General features: G+C 44.4%; 1 protein-coding gene across 2 annotated transcripts in view; it reads left to right on the top strand.

Moving 5' to 3' along the window:
• The window catches only part of RPRD1B (regulation of nuclear pre-mRNA domain containing 1B), a 51,298-nt gene that overhangs the window by 11,314 nt on the left and 20,114 nt on the right, over positions 1–19,870 (top strand). Inside the window, exons 4-6 of one of the 2 annotated variants that reach the window (XM_075900803.2) lie at positions 8,069–8,181; positions 11,366–11,492; positions 13,120–13,295. In XM_075900803.2, the coding sequence (XP_075756918.1) occupies positions 8,069–8,181; positions 11,366–11,492; positions 13,120–13,295 (416 nt within the window). Of the gene's footprint in view, positions 1–8,068; positions 8,221–11,365; positions 11,493–13,119; positions 13,296–19,870 lie in introns of both variants that reach the window. The other variant, XM_075900802.2, reaches the window with a different exon arrangement.

The following is a 19,870-nucleotide window of genomic DNA, read 5'->3' as shown; positions in this document are numbered from 1 at the left end:
AACGATATAAACATCTGCTCTGGGGATTATTTTGCGGGAGTTCTCTGACCTGTATTCTGCGAGAGGGAAGACTAGGTGACCATAGTGGTTCTTTTTGGCCTTGGAATATATGAATCTGAGGAGACAGAGAAGGAAGAAAATAAAACTTGCAGCCAGATTTGTTGTTTAGCTTCCACTTCTTTTGAGTTATAAGCTATTTCTTTCCATGCTAGAGGCCTTTCAGTTTCCTTAGTGAAATACATGGAATATTTCCCTTGTGCACACATGCAAACATATGTGGGCATCTATATTTTGCATGTGTTTCAATCCTAAATGTACCTAATTGGAAACTAGCTACAAGAATATCTTATTGATCTCCTAGGCTACGTCTACACTGGCCCCTTTTCTGGAAGGGGCATGTTAATTTCAGCTATCGTAATAGGGAAATCCGCGGGGGATTTAAATATCCCCTGCGGCATTTAAATAAAAATGTCCGCCGCTTTTTTCCGGCTTTTAGAAAAGCCGGAAAAGAGCGTCTACACTGGCCCCGATCCTCCGGAAAAAGCGCCCTTTTCCGGAGGATCTTATTCCTACTTTGAAGTAGGACAGTGTCCTTTCCTACTTTGAAGTAGGAATAAGATCCTCCGGAAAAGGGCGCTTTTTCCGGAGGATCGGGGCCAGTGTAGACGCTCTTTTCCGGCTTTTCTAAAAGCCGGAAAAAAGCGGCGGACATTTTTATTTAAATGCCGCGGGGGATATTTAAATCCCCCGCGGATTTCCCTATTACGATAGCTGAAATTAACATGCCCCTTCCGGAAAAGGGGCCAGTGTAGACATAGCCCTAGTGATAGAAATGCAGCCGTGTTAGTCTGGTGTAGCTGAAACAAAATACAGGACTATGTAGCACTTTAAAGACTAACAAGATGGTTTATTAGATGATGAGGTTTCGTGGGCCAGACCCACTTCCTCAGATCAAATAGTGGAAGAAAATAGTCACAACCATATATACCAAAGGATACAATTAAAAAAATGAACACATATGAAAAGGACAAATCACATTTCAAAACAGAAGGAGGATGCGGGGGAGGGGGGGAAAGGAAGGTAAATGTCTGTGAGTTAATGATATTAGAGGTGGGGAAGGGTAGATGTCTGTGAGCTAATGGTATTAGAGGTGATAATTGGGGAAGCTATCTTTCTAATGGGTAAGGTAGTTGGGGTCTTTGTTCAGCCCCCCCCCCCCCCCCCCCCGTGGAGAGTGTCGAATTTTAGCATGAATGCCAGTTCTGAGGATTCCCTTTCAAGTGCAGATTTGAAAGCCTTCTGAAGTAGGATGCATGTGATTAGGTCATTGAGACAGTGTCCTTTCTGGTTGAAATGGCAAGAAACTGTTTTTTCTTTGTGATCCTGTCTAATGTCTGTTTTGTGGGCATTGATTCTTTGGCGAAGTGTCTGAGACGTTTGTCCAATGTACATAGCAGACGGACACTTTCGGCACATGATAGCATAGATTATATTTCTGGAGGCGCAGGAATATGTATTCTTGATCTTATAACTCACTTGGTTAGGCCCAATGTAGAAGCACTATACACCAACATCCCACATGAAGACGGATTACAAGCAACTAGAAACACTATCCCAGAGGACACCACTGCCAACCTGATAGCAGACCTAGGTAACTTTGTTCTCACCCACAATTATTTCCAGTTTGAAAACAACTTATACCTCCAGATCAGCGGCACAGCCATGGGTAAATGCATGGCCCCACAGTATGCTAATATCTTTATGGCTGACCTAGAACAACGTTTCCTCAACTCCTGTCCCCTTTTACCCCTTCTCTACTTACGCTACATCGATGACATCTTTATGATCTGGACGCATGGCCAAGAAACACTGGAGACATTCCACAGAGATTTCAACAACCTACACCCCACCATTAACCTCAGCCTGGACCATTCCACACGAGAGATCCATTTCCTGGACACCACAGTACAAATCAACAATGGAAAATTAGACACCACTCTCTACAGAAAACCCACTGACTCATACAGTTACCTACATGCTTCCAGTTCCCATCCAGCACACACCATACGATCCATCATCTATAGCCAAGCCCTTCGATACAACCGCATCTGCTCTAATCCCACTGACAGAGACCAGAAACTTTAGGATCTCTACCAAGCATTTATAAACCTCAACTACCCACCCGGAGAAATAAAAAAGCAAATTGAAAGAGCCAAACGAATACCTAGAAACCATCTACTACAACACAGACCCAAGAAAACCAACAATAGAACGCCACTTGTCATCACCTACAGCTCCCAACTTAACCTGTCCAACACATTATCAATAAAGTACAGCCTATACTGGAACAGGACACTAAACTCCAAGAAGCTCTGGGAGACAGACCCATAGTCTCCTATAGACAACCACCTAACCTCAAGATGATTCTTACCAACAACCACAGGACATACCACACTAATACCAACCCTGGTACTTTCCCTTGCAACAAACCCCGTTGCCAGCTTTGTCCACATATTCACTCTGCTGACACCATTATTGGGCCTAACCAAGTGAGTTATAAGATCAAGAATACATATTCCTGCGCCTCCAGAAATATAATCTATGCTATCATGTGCCGAAAGTGTCCGTCTGCTATGTACATTGGACAAACGTCTCAGACACTTCGCCAAAGAATCAATGCCCACAAAACAGACATTAGACAGGATCACAAAGAAAAGTGATAGAAATGTAGCCGTGTTAGTCTGGGGTAGCAGAAGCAAAATGCAGGACAGTGTAGCACTTTAAAGACTAACAAGATGGTTTATTAGATGATGAGCTTTCGTGGGCCAGACCCCCGGGTCCGGCCCACGAAAGCTCATCTAATAAACTATCTTGTTAGTCTTTAAAGTGCTACATTGTCCTGCATTTTGCTTCTACAAAGAAAAAACAGTTTCTTGCCATTTCAACCAGAAAGGACACTGTCTCAATGACCTAATCACATGCATCCTACTTCAGAAGACTTTCAAATCTGCACTTGAAAGGGAATCCTCTGAACTGGCATTCATGCTAAAATTCGACACTCTCCGTGGGGGAGCTGAACAAAGACCCCAACTACCTTACCCATTACAAAGATAGCTTCCCCAATTATCACCTCTAATACCATTAACTCAGACATCTACCCTTCCCCACCTCTAATATCATTAACTCACAGACATTTACCTTCCTTCCACCCCCCCCCCCCTCCCGCATTCCCCTTCTGTTCTGAAATGTGATTTGTCCTTTTCATATGTGTTCATTTTTTTTTAATTGTATCCTTTGGTATATATGGTTGTGACTATTTTCTTCCACTATTTTATCTGAGGAAGTGGGTCTGGCCCACGAAACCTCATCATCTAATAAACCATCTTGTTAGTCTTTAAAGTGCTACATACTCCTGTATTTTATTGATCTCCTATTTTTTAGTAGAATTTAAATACATTTCTTTCTTTATTCTACCTAATGTCAAGGTATTTCATTTTAAGTTTTTATACAGTCAAAAAAACTAGGCCCGGCAGACTTCAGTTGCAAAATCCTTTGGCTAACTATTAAACATACCAGCTTTATAGGTTATTTCCATGTGACTGGTATGCAGGGGACCTAGGGGAGAAGTGCTCTGTACCTAGCTCTGTCACAAGTAGAGGCTGAGCAGAAAACCTTTTATTTAAAAAAAAAAAAAAAAGTTTCATTGTCATTCACGGTTACATCTCAGTAGTCTGGCAGTAGGTAGTCACTGGGTGACGGAAAAAATGAGTGAATCTATAGCTTTGCTAGTTAGAGCCTTCGCCTAGGATGCAGGCAACCCAGATTTGAACACCTGCTCCAATGACTGTTTATGAAAGTGGAACAGCTACACAAGGAGAGATTGGTACCAGCATATCCCAGGGCCTGGGAGACTCTCCTGCCGTGTGTGATACTACTGCTTTCTGCGCATCAGAGGGAGAGGAATTGATCCTCAGTCTCTTGCATCTTGGGTGAGAGCCCTAACTCCACTGGACTAGAGCTAAGGAAAGTTTCTTCTCTGGCCACTTTGAAGCCTTCCCTAAATCTAAACAATTGCTGATTAAAATGCTTTGACTTGAAATGTTTTTGTTTTCGTGATTTTTAGTTGAAAAATTTTAACAATCACTTTTGGTTTGACCACAAACAATTGTTTATTTGCCAAAATCCAGTTAAGCACCCACCAGCTGTGCGTGTGCCCCAGCTTGCCAAGGAATTGCTCTATTGAGCTGAGTAGCAGAGGGTGGATATAGTGGAGGATTGGTGTGAGAGGCAAGGTCTGTGCTGAAGCTGCAGAAATGGAGTAGTAGTAAAGCAGCAGCGAAGACTGCAACAGGGAGGGGTGGCTCCAGCCGTAACTGTAATAAGATGACAGAGGAGGAGCAGCAGCTTGGGTCACAACAGCATTGCTCATGTCCATCCTGGATACGCTGCCAGCTAATGTACTGGAAATGATAATGGATGCTCTTCCCCATCCCCGAAACCAAAGGGGGGTAGGTATCGGAAGATGCACTGGAGCTCATTGCCATAATCTGTAATAGCCTTTAGGACTTGCATTAGTCGTGCTCTAGCCTCTGTGTGTGTGTGGGGGGGGGGGTTGAAGTTCTCCGGTTCAGTCCCCCAAAGCTGTGTGTTGGGATCTGTAAATTGGTGGTAAAACAGGCCTCGATCCTTTTCCAGAAATAAGTTTCTTCAAACTGAGATTCTTTAGACATGGATCAAGTTGCTAAGTTACTGCATTTAAGAAGCAAAAGTGCATAGACCTTGCATGTGCCCATCCCAGGTAGCAAGCTGTGTATTTAATATTTTTATCTTGTTGTTCTAGTTCTCTTGTAAATGAGCAAGGTTCAAAAGACCCGGTCAATCTTTGAGCATGTGTCCACACAGACCCCACTGTACATGTGTGCTCCCATGCACGTGAGTGTCTTAGCCAGCAGTGTCTGTTGGTGCTGTGCATGTCACCTATGCACTTATGGGGTGTGCGGTTGTGCAGCGATCATAGCAGCCCCAATCATTCCCTGCCACACATGGTAGATAGTCAGAGCCTGTGTCTTCTTTTGTGGATAGGAGTAGGATTTTATGGTATACTATAAAAATACTTTTGAGTCTCCCATTGGTACTTAGAAGTAAGGATGAGGGCTGAGAATAGGTCTGCCTGCCTTCCTGCGAGCCAGTTATGCCTATGAAATGCCTGTTTTGTTTTGAGGCATCTTCTGTCTTAAACACTCTGTTGGTAACTGTTTCTTTGAAGTGCATTCAGAGGTTCATAATGCCGCCTTGAAGCTGTTTCTGGTGGAAAAGATGAGAAGAGCTTCTGACTCCAAGGATCTTTCTCAGAAGCTGACTGCTCCTGCCTCAGAGCTGGCTTCAGCTAGGGCTCTGGCTACAAGAGATGCTACTTTGGGTGCTAAGTGGTCTGGCTGTAAAAGATGTCCTGTTCTGTTGTAACACTGAGCCTTTTCATCAGTCTTCTTCAGGTCCGTGGCTACTCCAGCCCAAGCTAGGAAGGGGCGCAAAAAAAAAAAATCTCTGGATGGGCCTTGGCACCAATAGCTGTCCTCATTCTCAGCCGAGAGAAACACTCAGCTTCATTATGCCTCTGACTTACCCAAGCCCGCTCCTTTGAATTTGTATCTGTACTGTGGGATCCCATTTTTCAGCTGCTAGATCGCGTCCTTTGTCTTTGCTGACTGACAGTGCTTTCTTGCTACTGCTGACATTGATACTATTTGTCACAACACTGCTGCAGCCTGAAATGAAGACCTCATTTACTGAGACTCTTATTGGTATGGCCATTCACAGTAGCGTTGACATCAGTACTGCCCAAGCTTTCTTTGTCTCTTGTAGATTTAACATGACTCTGAAATAGAAGTACTCTGCCAGATATCTCTTCTTTATACGTGGTATTCAGCTCCCTGCTGGTCTTGGAAACACGGGTTTGGATGCTGTGATATTGTTGCTCGTCTCATAGTACAATGTCTGAATCTGTTCCTGTTTCTACTCCTTAAGAGACTATCTACTTTAGTAGAACTATATTCATCTGCATGGTAACTTTTGTATGGTAGCAGAGACCTTCCTATGAACAAATCTTTTCCTTTGCCTAAAACAGTTCTTGACAGAAGCCTGGAAAGGAACCTCTTTAGTCACAGAGCTCCTTTTTAGAGAGATTTCCGGTTCCATACTACACATTCTGGGGCACAGTACAGGGTGTAGCTTTGGCTCTGTTGGCCTGTATGAACCTCTCAGCTTTACTCCTTTTTATTCAGCTACGTTGAGATGTAGAGGAAGATCACTTGGCCCTAATATTCATCTAAGGTGGCTCTTTCTCCCCAAGAGCTCTTTCAGAGTTATGAGCAAGAACCCCATAATGAGGAAGGTCACCTTGAGGAGTGGCAGTTTCCCCAGCCATATCGTCATTGTCCTGGGTGAAGCTGGGACTCCATCTGTCCTCTCCACAGTAGGCTCTTTCAGAGCGCACACAGACTTCCTTTAAAGAATGGTGGACACCTCTGGACATTCCTAGAAGTCCTCCTGGAGAGGTTTCAGGACTTTATACCCAGTATTCCAGGTTTGCTTGGTTATGTCTCTTAACCAAGGATTTGTGGCAGAATCTGGCATCTATATGGGCACTTCAGGTCCGTAACAGAAGAGTGTAAACATTTTTCTCAGCAGTCCCATTCAGAGACCTCTTCAGCCCGTGGAATCTTCTGTGCCATCTATCTTGGACTAATTGGTTTTGGAACACGTGATTGCTTAACTCTAATAGATGGATATAGTAGCCAGATGAACTATCACTCAACTGTTGAAGGTTATTCAGTTCCTTCCCCTCACCCAGTGGTATCTTTAAGGGCCCAATTCATACATTTTCATCAGCGAGGCATTGCTACCTATCTGGGACTTGAATGTGGTACTCCTCTTGTACGTGCCTGCTCTTTGAACCTACGTTATCTATCTCCTATATCACCTCTCTATTCAAATGCCATCAGCTTGGCTCGCCGGAGGGAAATTTCAGACTTTGTCAATTCCTCCATAATTCTTTCATAAAGAGAGACTCAAGCCATATTGAAAACTTTTGTGGAAAGTGGTTTTGGATTTTCCTATAAACTGATTTATACCCACACTTTCCCTAAACCACACGTTTCTGCTGCCGAGGCTAAACTCCATAAACTAGACATTCTTAGGGCTGTGCTTTTATCTCTCCAGTACAAAGCCATTTCATAAAGCATCTTGGCTCTGTTTTTGTGAGAAGTCTCAAGGGCAAGCTGTTTCTCTCAAAGATAGCTAAATGGGATAGACAGCATAAGATTTCTTACTCCATTAAATAAACTGCTTCTTCCTTCTCAAGTTAGGGCACACCCTGGTAGGCTCAGTCAACATCAGTGGCTTGTTTACATGACCCTCTATTTTAGACATGTATGGCAATTATTTGGAGTCTGTTACATATATACATCTATTAGTACTCCATTGGGATAGCTTCTAGATGGACAGTCCTTCCAAGCTGCCTTACAGTCATTATTTAGCTGTTCCTCAAGGTGGACTGTGGGAGTGGTAACTGTTAGTCACTCGTCTACAGTGTGTGGACAGATGTTTGAAGGAAAAAGGTTACTTAATTGTCCGTATCTGCAATTCTCCAAGATGGTTTTGTCCACCCATATCCTGTGATCTGCCCCTGCTGCCTGGATATTCTGTATTAGTGAAGAAAGTGTGTGGTGGTTGGGGCTGCTTTGCCTTTGACTGGGGACATAAGAGCAAATGGCGAATGCACGGCACTAATGAATGCTGCTTGTGTGTACATCTGCTTTTGTCTACGTAAATCTCATTACAGTCTCAAAAGTCCAGTTTCTGTGTGCGACCATTCTTTTGCCCTTATGTTGCTGACCATTCTGAAAGTGATAAATAGCTTAGCCCTCTGTAAAGAAAATTGTAGATTGACCCTCTGTAGAGGTCATGAAAGCATCTGGTATAACTTTTGAAAACATAGGTAAGAATCTGTTAAAGAATGCACATGGTGTCTAGCTTGAATGGCTTGTATTGAGACTCTGTGCCTCTACAGTTACCGAGGAGAAAAAGTCCTTGAAGCGGACGTTTCAGCAGATACAAGAGGAAGAAGATGAGGATTATCCTGGGAGCTACTCGCCCCAGGACCCCAGCACTGGGCCATTATTGGTACGTGTGGAAGTCGGAAGATCTGACAAATTGCAAAAGGTGACCTCTGGTAAAGATACAACCACAAGGTGGAGCTATTAACAAGTAAAATGTAATTAATGGAGATACACAACTTGGGCTTGGGAAGCCACTGTGTAATACTACGTGGTGGTTTAGTGCAACTGTTCTGTGTTTGGTGGTGGGCAAGAGGAAGGCATCATAGATGCGTGGTGGTGTGAATGCTGTTCCAGTAGTTACCCCTACCCCTACCCCTACCCCTAAAACCATGGATTGCTCTGATCTTACTCTAGACTGAACCAAGGCTCCTGCGTGACTGCCAATGTGTTAGAAGAAACAAATTATATAAAAAGCTTTTTAAAAATATAAGACTGGTGCATTTACTTTCAAATCTAGTGCACTAACACTGATTCAAGAAGTTTAGTTTGGGGGGTTTCAGGTAGAATGCAGCCTGCCAAAGAAACCAATAGCAAGTTTGGTATACCCGGTATGTGCAAAAGAGCAACATTTTAATGGATTTCTATGGCAACATTTTAGAAGAATTTAAACTTTAGTTTGAGACTGGCTGGAGTCTAGTGTTAATGATATGGAATATAATCTAAACTCTCCTCTTTAAGGTTACAATTCGCCTTATGTTAAATCTGCTGCTATTTGAAGGAAGGTGAAGAGTTAAGCAGTCTGCCAGATGGGTGGTGTAAATACTACAAAATTACATGAGCCGAGAAAATGAGCTTTTACTGCAGATAGTTTACAGCTTTTGGCTTGTCTTAACACACGTTTAATTTGTCACTTATTGGAAATCATTATGTAGCTTACAAGGAAGTAATATGTCAAGCAGACAGTGAACATCTTTTGGTTCTTCAAATCAGCTCAAATATTGAAAGGATATGTTTTCTTAAGAAATGTGTGTAACTTTGTAATTTTTGAATGTGAACCTAAAACAATTACTGAAACTGGAAGATAAGTCAGCACTACAAAATTAGTCTAGCTAATGCCAGCACAAGCATTAACTTCTTGAACACTTAAACCCCAAAAAACAAAAACAAAAAAACCTTGAACATTTGTGTTTTTTCCTGCTTAATCTTTCTCCCCTTCTCCCTTTTTTTGGGGCACCTATTAAAAATGCTTCTATCACCCAGATTCTCCTTCTGACTTGATTAATAAAAGCAATATGGGTATGTTCACTTGCATTGGAGGAGCTTTCTCAGCAAGGATTCCATTTGATTAACATTAGAGAGGGGAAAGGTTCACCTATGAGCATCGCCCTTAATAGGTAATGCTTTCCAGTTACGGTTAATTGGTGGGGGCTGGAGCAGCTCCCTGTCTGCTGCAGTCAGGTGGCTGCTCCAGCCCCATGGAGCCCCTGTGGACAGGGGCTGCTCCAGATATCCAGAGCAGCTCCTGTACATGGTGGGCCTGAGTGCGTCACAGGCAGGGGCTGCTCTGGCCACCATTGGCTAGAATGCCGCCACCCCCGTCTCCTCCCCCTGCTGCCTGCTCCCCCTTTCATTGGTTAACTGGTTAAATGTTACATTTAACCAGTTAACCAATTAACTAGGGATGTAAAATCCCATTTAACATGAGAACAATCATACTGGATCAGACCAAAGGTCCATCTAGCCCAGTGTCCTGTCTTCCGACAGTAGCAAATGCCTGGTGCTCCAAAAAATTGAGCAAAACAGATAATCAAGTGATCCATCCTCTGTCCCTAGCTTCTGACAGACTAGGGACACTATCTTTGCCCATCCTGTCCAATTGGTTTACCTATCCTCCGTGAATGTATCTAGTTCTTTTTTGAACCCAACATCCTTTGGCAATGAGTTCCAGAGGTTGACACTGCATTGTGTGAAGAATTGCAGATTGAATCTCTGTAGTCTGGCCCCCTCAGGACCTGACCAGTGCCAAATCCAAGAATTTGCCAGACTATGGGAGGTCAATATTGTCTAACAGCATTACCAACACTTCCACTGAATGTAGAGGCATTATGATATTTTCTATCTTCTGTAGCCCTTCCTTAATTATTCACAGCATTGTTTGCTTTTTTGGCTGCTGCTGCTGTTGCTACACATTGAGTTGGATGTCTTTTGAGAACTGTCCACAATGACTCCAAGATCTCTCTCTCTTGAGTGGCAACAGCTCATTTAGACCCATCATTTTGTATGTATAATTGGGATTATATTTTTCCCATGTGCATTACTTTGCATTTAACATTGAATGTCATTTGCCCTTTTGTTGCCCAGTCGCCCAGTCGTGTTGCAAAAAACTGAAAACTGGCAGAATATTATGACTGGCGTCCAGTATCAGGCTATTAGCTTGCAATTCTAGTCCCAAGGAACCATTGGAGCTAATGAAGGAATGGCAATGGCTTTATAGTTTGCTTTAAAGGGGATGCTTTTTAGCAGGTGCCAAGTGAGTATGTGGTGCGTAACTAGGTCCTAGTCAGAAAGTCGGACTGCCTTATCTTTTCGATTTATAAAGTGTGCCCTCCCCACGTTAGGTGGAGGTGTGTGTACACGGTTGAATTAATTCACATGTACATTTGCCTCTTAGTCCTCAAAGGTAGGAGATTCAGATTACAAGACCAAATGCAGTAAAATGTAAAGTGTTCTTTATTGCTCTAATCCAGCACTTCTTAAAGTGTGTTCCGTGACACACCGGTGTGCTGCGAGGCAGTTGGAGGTGTGCTGTGGAGAGAACAGAATTCAAAATAGCCACCATTAAAGGGACAAGCCTCCTTTTTATTTCCCCCTCAACAACTTTCCCTGGGGGCTTTTTTCCCCTTAACAAAAAAAATCCTTGGTGTTCCCCATTTAAAAAAAAAAATTATTTGGCGTTCCTCCGTCTTAAAGTTACAAACTGCTCTAATCTGCATGCCGGCGATATTGTCAGCTTTGTGTTAAAATGTCCTTTTCTCTTAGTTGGGATGAATGACTGTCCCAGTTAAGGTACAGTACTTATGGCAAAGTCCATCGTTTCTGGCTCTTCTAGGGCGTAGTGGTTACTCTAGACAGCTACTTGCTGCAGTACTGAATGTCAGGGGGAAGTAGGAGACTAAAGAGCCCTTTCAAAGGACAGTGATGCCATACTGCCGTGCCATGACAATAGCTACAGAAAATGGCTTAGCAGTAGTTCTGCAGTTACCTGGAAGTCCCTTTGGAAACTATCTCTTTGTCTTTCCATTCCGCAGACTGAGGACTTGATCAAAGCCCTGCAGGACCTGGAAAATGCAGCATCAGGAGATGCCACAGTACGACAGAAAATTGCCTCATTGCCACAGGAAGTTCAAGATGTGTCACTGCTGGAGAAAATTACAGGTAAGAAGCTAGAAGATGAATGAAAATGAGCACAGAGGGATTTGACTTTCAAGTGACTGAGTAGGCTGGATGTACCTCCTGCCCTTTTATGCATGCCAGCTTTATAATGTCTTAACAGTTAGCAGGTAAAAACCTTCTGGCGTGCGGTTTGGAGGTAAGATTTACATCTTTCCTCCCATTCCTTGGGCCCAAACCAAAATGTATTTACAGGGATTGTTATACTTGGAGAGCATATATTCACTGTCCTTTCTTCAAGCTTAATTTTGTAGCTTTCTACAGAAACCAGAGCCAGAATTTTCAAACCGAGGTGCTGAGAATTAACTACAAAATATATATTCATGTCTATTAACTGGCATGACACTCTCTCTTTCCAGAGCTGAGTACCTACAGTTCCCTGGGACTGCAATAAAAGGGTGCTCATACTTCCAGATGTGCTGGCTACTTAGATTTGGGGGCATACATTTGAAAAATGTGGCTTAAGAACCTGGGAGCACATGAAAACAGAATTGATTTGACTCTTGTTTTTGCAAATATTCCCAAGTTTTAACTTTAGAACTGAGGACTGTCACTTAGCTGGCTGTTTACAGTGTGTGCTCATCGTGGCCAGCTGTAAGCAGGACACATACAAGCTTCTGTTCTGTACAGTGATAAATAGTCACAAGCATATGATCCATCATACAGTGCACGTCCTGCCTAAATGCTAGAGTCCCATTCTTTTAATGCCAGGGTTCTCAAACTGCATTGCACCACAACTCCCTTCTGAAAACAGATTACTACCTGACCCCAGAACGGGCCAACGCTTGAGCTCACCTGACCCCCGGAGGTGGGAGGGGGACGGACAAAGCCCAAATCTCACTGCCCAGGGCAGTGAGAAACCAAAGCCCAATGGACTCAGCCCAGGGTGACGGGGTTTGTCACTTGGCTTTGGCCCCCTGGCATTGGGGCTCAAGCTTCAGCCCCAGTAAGTCTAATACCAGCCCTGGTGACCATATCTCAAATGGTGGTTTGGACTCCGTTTAAAACTGTTGTGTTAATGGAAGCTAATAGTCTGGTGTACGTGCTCTGAAGTTATTTTTGTGACTGTTTTAAGGGTGTGCTAGTCCCCTAGCAACAATGGCGGAGCTACGGCGCTGCAGCACTACCAGTATGGCTGTCTACTGTAGACTTCCTTCAGCGCCAGAAGGGTTTTCCCATCAGCATAGCCAAGCCACCTTTCCATAAGGCAGTAGTGTAGTTGACGGAAAAAATCTGTCAGCATAGCTGCATCTGCGCTGCGGGTTAGGTCAGCCTAACTGTGTCACTTAGTGTATAAATTATTTCACAGCTCTGAATAACATCACTCGCTGGAGCTCATTTTGAAGTGTAGCTCAGACCTCACTAATGTCACAGCTGTAAGACTAAATGTGACCAACTGGTTCTGGGCTTTAAAATCTTCCATTTTCAGGTTGCTCGCCCTAGCCATCTTGGGTGCCCCTTAAGTCTCTTGATTACAACTCACTTTTTATAAACCCTGGATAACTCTTGTGAATGAAATGTTAATGTGCGTGTAATTGTTGATTAGAGACATTTTTGAAAGTATACAAGGTTTTTAACGGGCTGTGTACATTTTTTACCAACTTTCACACAGACAAAGAGGCAGCAGAACGTCTTTCAAAAACTGTGGATGAAGCATGTTTGTTACTAGCAGAATATAATGGGCGGCTGGCGGCAGAGTTGGAAGACCGACGCCAGCTGGCACGCATGCTGATTGAGTACACACAGAACCAGAAGGATGTGCTGACAGAGAAAGAGAAAAAGTTAGAAGTGAGTACTGCTCAGAACAATGCTGAACCTACCAACCACGTGTCCTCGCCTGCAAACTCAAACGTTTTCTCTTTTCAATTAGAACGATGTGACGTAATGCAGCCAGTTAGTTCTCCCTGGAGCACTTTGCTGTTAAAAGAAAACAGACCTGAGGAATTCTTTTTCTGTAAATACATAAATTAAAAACTGAACTGCTGAACTCATGTCCAGCATGAGGGTAGGCGGAGAAGGAAGCTATAGAACAGAGGTGGGGAACCTCAGGCCCAGGGGCCAGATGTGGCCCCCAGCTCACCTGGATCCAGCCCCCAAAGCTCAGGGCCCTCCCCTCGAGCATTGGGGAGCCCGTGCTGGCGCTACAGCCTCCGCTTCCTATCAGAGAGCTGGGGCATGCAAAATCTGTTAGACTGTGCCCTGTAGGCTCTGGTGTGTGAGGGGAATGTGGGGAGTGTCGTCTCCTCAGTCAGTGGCCACATCAGTGAGGTTTGTGGGGGGGGGGGTTGTTTTAGGTTTGGTTTTTTCCACTTGTTTGCTGCCCCAGACTGTGGTGGGTGGGTGTGGTGTGGTTTGTTTGGTGTGTGGTGGGTTCTTTTTGTGGGTCAGCGGCCCCCAACCAATAAAAGGTTCCCCACCCCTGCTATAGAGCATAAATCTATCTTTTGAGAGAGAGAGTGGTTTATAATCCAACACTTTTGTGCAGTCCATGTTCATTTCAGGACTTGTTCTTGAATGAAATACCTGTCCCAAGAAGACATCAAGTGTTCGTGTACTCCTGCCTGCCTATAATAGATGCTTTTTGTATACAGGCAGTCCCCGACTTACGCGGATCCGACTTGATCCGCACTTAAGAACGGGGCTTTTCTCGTCCCGGAGCTCGCGGGCGGCGGGACCGCCCAGAGCGCAGTGGTCCCGCCACCGCGTCCTCCGGGGCGAGAAAAGCTGCTCCGGGTCTTCCTGGTGTGCTGGGGGGGACTCCCCCCGAGCACAGCAGGGAGACAGGAGCAAAGCCGCAGAGGCGGGGGACCCCGCTGCCCGTGCGGCTTTGCTCCGGGGCAAAGGAGCAAAGCCGCACGGGCAGCGGGGTCCCGCCGCCTGTGCGGCTTTGCTCGGGTCTCCCTGCTGTGCTGGGGGGGACTCCCGCCCCCCAGCACAGCAGGGAGACAAGAACAAAGCCGCACAGGCGGCGGGACCTCTGCGCCTCCACGGCTTTGCTCGGGTCTCCCTGGTCTGCTGGGGTTGGAGGGGGTGCAGCTAGTGCCTCCCCCCCCCCTTCCCCGCCCGAGCAGACCAGGGTTTTGTTGCGGAACACCTGGGGTAGAGCAGCTGGGGTGCTGCCGGGTTGGTCCTGCGGGGACCTACCCAGCAGTGCCCTAGCTGTTCTGTCCCAGGAGTCCAGATTCAGCCGCTGTTGAAACTGATCAGCGGCTGATTCCAGGAAGCCGGGGGCAGAGCAACTCTGCCTAGGGCTTCCTGTAGTCAGCCTCTGGTCAGTTTCAGCAGCGGCTGAATCTGGAGCCAGTTCCGACTTACATACAAATTCAACTTAAGAACAAACCTATAGTCCCTATATTTTACGTAACCCGGGGACTGCCTGTATTTTGTGTGTAGCTGGTTGCTGTTTGTCTGGCTTGAAAGTCCTACTTGCTGAGAAGACCTGTCAAATGCAGTTTTTAGTACTTCCAGCCCTGCTTAGCCAAGCCATTGTGATGCTCTTAATAATTGCCTTCACCTGCAGTGCTTACATGAAGAAATAGGTAATGATGTAGAAAGATGACCACTCAGAGTTCGTACCATAGCCCGCTTGAACTTGGAGGGCAGGAAACTGCTGTAAAAGCGAGGCTGTTCTGACTGGAACTCAGCAGTGACCAGAAGCCCTAGAGCGAGTACATGCGAACAGCAGACGGTCATTTATTTATCTGAAATGTTCTCCTTTCATTGAGGAAGTGTTTTCAGCACCATGTCGTGGGACTAATATGGCAGTTTTAATTAATGATTCTGGTTGTATGTCACTCTGCCATCTGTTAAACTGCCCCTTGGCGACACATTAAGGGCTTCCCATACACTGTCGGATGCTGATTATTATGAGCAGCTGCTGTTGGGTGGGACATGAGTTACCGTAGAGGACACAGTCTTCTAGAAGGAGTCTGGCTGTAGAGCAGTTCAACCCTTTGTATGCCCTCTTTTCCCATCACAACTCGTCTTCACTCCTAAAATGTTAGGCAGTATGGCTTAGCAATAATTTGTGCTCTGTTTTGGCCATGGATTTTCGCCCCGTGTCTCTACATAATTAATTGCAGTACATACATTGTGCATCTAGAGTTAAATTCAACCACAAGGTATTGCCTTAAAAAATCTGAAGATTATTGTGTTTAAATCTATTTAATTTAGATTTGAATCCGCTTGAAGTGTTAACTAAAATTGCCATAGCACAGATTTCAAATTAATCTAAAGTTTATAATAAACTAAATTATAAATGCTTAGGCAGGGGGCTTGTTCTGTTTTCAAATGACACTTTTGATAAGGTCTCATTACATGAAAGATAACAAACTGATATAAGCCAAAAAAAGAGAGAATTCAGGCACTGATCTTTCAATTAAGCAGAAATATAATTTAACTTGCATGAATAGTTCCATTGACTTCAGTAGACTAGTAATATGCTTGACTTTAGCATGGTCAAAAACATTGGATGCATCAAGGACTCTGTATTTTATTAAAAAGGTCTTAATGGCATTATATCTGTGTCTCTTCAGACCCACTGCCTCATTAACAATGAAGAATTAGACTTCCAGAATACGGTCTCCATATGCCCCAGCCAAAACTTTAAAAAACACTCCATCTCTTTTCTTCTCCTCTCTTCCCCCCCCCCCCCCCCCCCCCCACCCCCTCAACAAACCAACCAACCTCTGGGAGTCCACACTGCTTTTTTTTTTTTTTTAATTAAGCACCTATATAACATAGAAGCACAAAAGGTTCAGAGGGGTAGCCATGTTAGTCTGCTGCTGAAAAAACTTAAACAGCGAATAAAAGGTGCTGCAGGGCTAGTCATTGTTACAGAAGCACAAGTCACGTTGACACAGTCATACTGCCATCCCTTCTGGGGGTATAGTCACCTTTCCTGACAAGTGGAAGTTTAATATATTGGAGTATTTTGTTGATTGCAAAGGTAGGCCAGGCTATTTGCTTATCAGTTTTGTGTGAGTTTCTGGTGATCTCAGGGTAGCCATGTTAATGAGATTTGATCTCATTCAGCATAGATGGGCACTTTAAGTGTGTAATTTGTTAACAGAAAACTTTGAAATTCTAGCAAGTAGAATATTACAGATACAAGCACAAAACATTCACTCTGGCAAGTCAGTAACATGAGAAAATATGGAACTAGCAACATGTAAATACTTCAGGTTAAATGGAGCAATCTTGATTTGTATTCACCTGGCTACTAATACTTCATGACATGTCATTGCCTTTTCCCAAAACTCTCTGGAATTGTTGGCTGTATATGTTTGCAAAAACAAACCTTGCTTTCAGCTGTGCTTCAAGGTGGACTCTCTCCTTCTCTAGCTTTTCTGGTCTAGCCAAAGTGACAGAAAAGAGACTTCGTTGCTGGTAATAGGAGCCAGGATTTTATTTTATTGAGCTATGAGAAATGCCAGAATCTGTCTCCTCAAACAACATAAATGATTGTGCCTCTTCAGTGTTCTGGGGTTGCACAAACAAACTTTTTTCCCTCTGAGGTAGTAATACAAATAGTTACGCCCCAGCTCTGGGAAAGGAACTTGTGCTGTCTGAAGACTGGAATTCTTATTTAATTTAAATAGCCCCAAACTACTGCCATTCATCAGCCATGGCAAATTCTTCAGACACTCTTTACATTGAATGGGAGTATTTACTCATAGTAGGCTATTGCTCAAGAGATTTTGAAATCAATCCAGGGTGCTAAAAGCTCTTGCTGTCCTCAGTCATACAAAATCCTTTCAACAAGACATGATACACTAGCAGAGATTGGACACTGGACTGTCATTCATGAGTGAGCAGTGGCAGAAATTTTCAAAAGTGAATTGAAAGACTGTTGTAGTGCTAAGAACCCATAAACCGATGTTTTGAGGGGGAGTGAGTCTGAAAGAAGTCTAACATCCAGGGGGAAAGGAGGGAATTTGGGGGTCATGGTTGAGTAACCAGTTGCATAATAGCTCTTAGTGCGGTGATGCAGTGCTGAGTGTTAGTGATGTCCTTGGAGGTGTAAACGGGAATAGCAGATGGGCGTAGGGAGGTGATATTACTTCTCTCTTGGGTATTGGTGAAACCATTAATAGAACACTATGTTCAGCTCTGAGGTTAGTGCTCCAAAAAGGATGTTGAAATTGGTTCACAGCTACAAATAAGACTCATGGGTTGAAAGGCCTGCCAACAGAAGTAAAACATATTACCTCATCCACGTTGCCTTACAGTGAGTAAGTTGTTTTTTTCAATCTGTGTAGTTTACCAAAGAATAAGAGGTGACTTGATCAGTCTGTATATACACGGGGAGAAGGCTTCTGATAGAGAACTAAATTTTGCAAAGGCATAACAAAATCCATTGGCTAGAAGCTGAAGCTATAGCGATGAGATTGGAAAGTAGGCTCCAATACTTGAGCCTACCTTTGGACCATTTTACCAGGGGATGTGATGGGTTTGCCATCACCTGGAGACTTGGACTCCTTTCTGAAAAGATTAAATTCTGGCAAAGCAAGAGCCTGTTGGCTTGATGCAGGAAGGAAGAGTGAAATTCTGTGGTCTGGTTTATGCAGGTGATCAGGCTACGGAATTATAATGGTCCCTCCAGACACTTAGAATTATTAAATTAATAGGCACCCGAATCGGTATTTCAGTACCTTGGCATGCATAAACATTCTTCCTGGAGAAGGTGGCTTCCTGTTGCTGATGAATAAATGACTCAAATCTAAGTTCCTTAGCTCTGTTACTGACATTTTTGAATTCCTTAAGATGAGGGATGTCAAAAATGTTAAAAAACATTAACTGTGTAACCCTTGGCATTTCCAACAGGATCCCTAGCAGATTTTAAACAGCACTGGGAATTGATAAGCATCGGTTTCTTTTAAACCGTTAACTGTTAAAACTTACATCCCTACTTAAGATCCCACTGAAAGCTGGTCAAATAAAAGCATATTGAGAATAAAAACTGTGCTAGGACCTGCAAAATGTATCCAGCTAGTTACTTTGAAGCCCTATGCACACTGTGCCAGTAGAAATAAATGACACCTTTCTGTCTCAAAGAAAACAGCAAATCAATTATACTGTCTAAAACTGGACACTGAGGACTGCAGGGAAAGATATTCAGTAGAGGACATAGACCCTTTATGTTGGATGATGGATTGTAAAATGAAGGTAGCGGAATAGCTAGAGCCACATTCGTGAGAGCGCTACAGACTTTCTCCGAATCCTCGGGAAGAATGGGATCTCAGTGTATGTGATCTCTGCAGGAGATTAGGACTAGATGGAACAGAACAGCAGAATTACCCTTCCTGCCGCTGAGTCAGTCTAATCTGTGGGAGGGGATAATTGTTCATAATTGTCCCTTTGGTGTCGAAGCCAATACTATAGAGTCTTTCCTCCCCATTTGTCGTCTCCAGGTGCCTTTGTCTCCTCCTTTAACTGCATGTCCTTTGGGATGGGGTGGTTCTGTGCAAGGCCCCTTCGATTCTATGATTCTGTTGTCACAAATCCCTCCATGAACACACCTGTTGCTGAGCATTGAGAGCCGTTATCTCCGCTTTCACTGTGTCATGACCTTACAGTTGTAAAGGCTTGATGTGAACTGAGTGTAAACCAGTGTCTGCCAACAGCCTCGAAGACTAGCTCCGAAGTGAAACACTTAATGTTTCATGGACTCGGAGGTTGTGCAGCCAAGAGGTTTGCCATTTCCTCCAAGTTACCCTTTCCCCGCCTCTACCTGTCTGCAGCTGCCTTTTCTCCATGGGGGGAATTGCTTGGCTTACAATGCATGCTCTCTTAACCTTCTAGAGAGCCAGAGACTCACTAATAGCCAAGGAGCATGTGGCCCCTGTGGTGAGGCTGCCTAGTGAATAGAGCAGTAGGTGAGTCCTGGGGAGCTGAGATGGTGAACTGCTGAAGCAGACGACATGTTCTCTCCTTCTCTGGCACTTGCTGGGTGGAGTCAGACGTCTGAGCTGGCCACCCAGATACTGTAATAACTGCTGCCATAGAACTGGGCTGTCTGGAGAACACTGGAGAAATCTGCCATTGACTAGCTCTATGGCAAGGAGTATTTCCTACTAAGAGCTATTGCGGGTGGCAGGGGATATACTAGAGCAGGGGTTGGCAACCTACTGCCCATGTGCCATAAGCAGTACATGCAGCGGGAGCTCAGCCCCGCCCCGCTCCCAGCAGCGGCTGGAGCCTGCAGGTCCCCATGCAGCTGCAGGCTGGAGAACTAGCTTCAGCTTCCTGCTGAAAGGGCAAGTGGGGAAGGCATGGGTGTGTAGGGGCCGGGGCGGCTTGGCAAATGGAGCAGGCTGCATGACCCTGCACTGGTCTCCATGTCCGTGGGGCTGCTGCTGTCC

This window comes from Pelodiscus sinensis, chromosome 17 (genome assembly GCF_052426305.1).
Source record: "Pelodiscus sinensis isolate ZL-2025 chromosome 17, ASM5242630v1, whole genome shotgun sequence".
Classification (NCBI taxonomy): domain Eukaryota; kingdom Metazoa; phylum Chordata; order Testudines; family Trionychidae; genus Pelodiscus; species Pelodiscus sinensis.
Note: the sequence above shows the minus strand (reverse complement) of the source record. Positions and strands in the feature narration are given on the sequence as shown.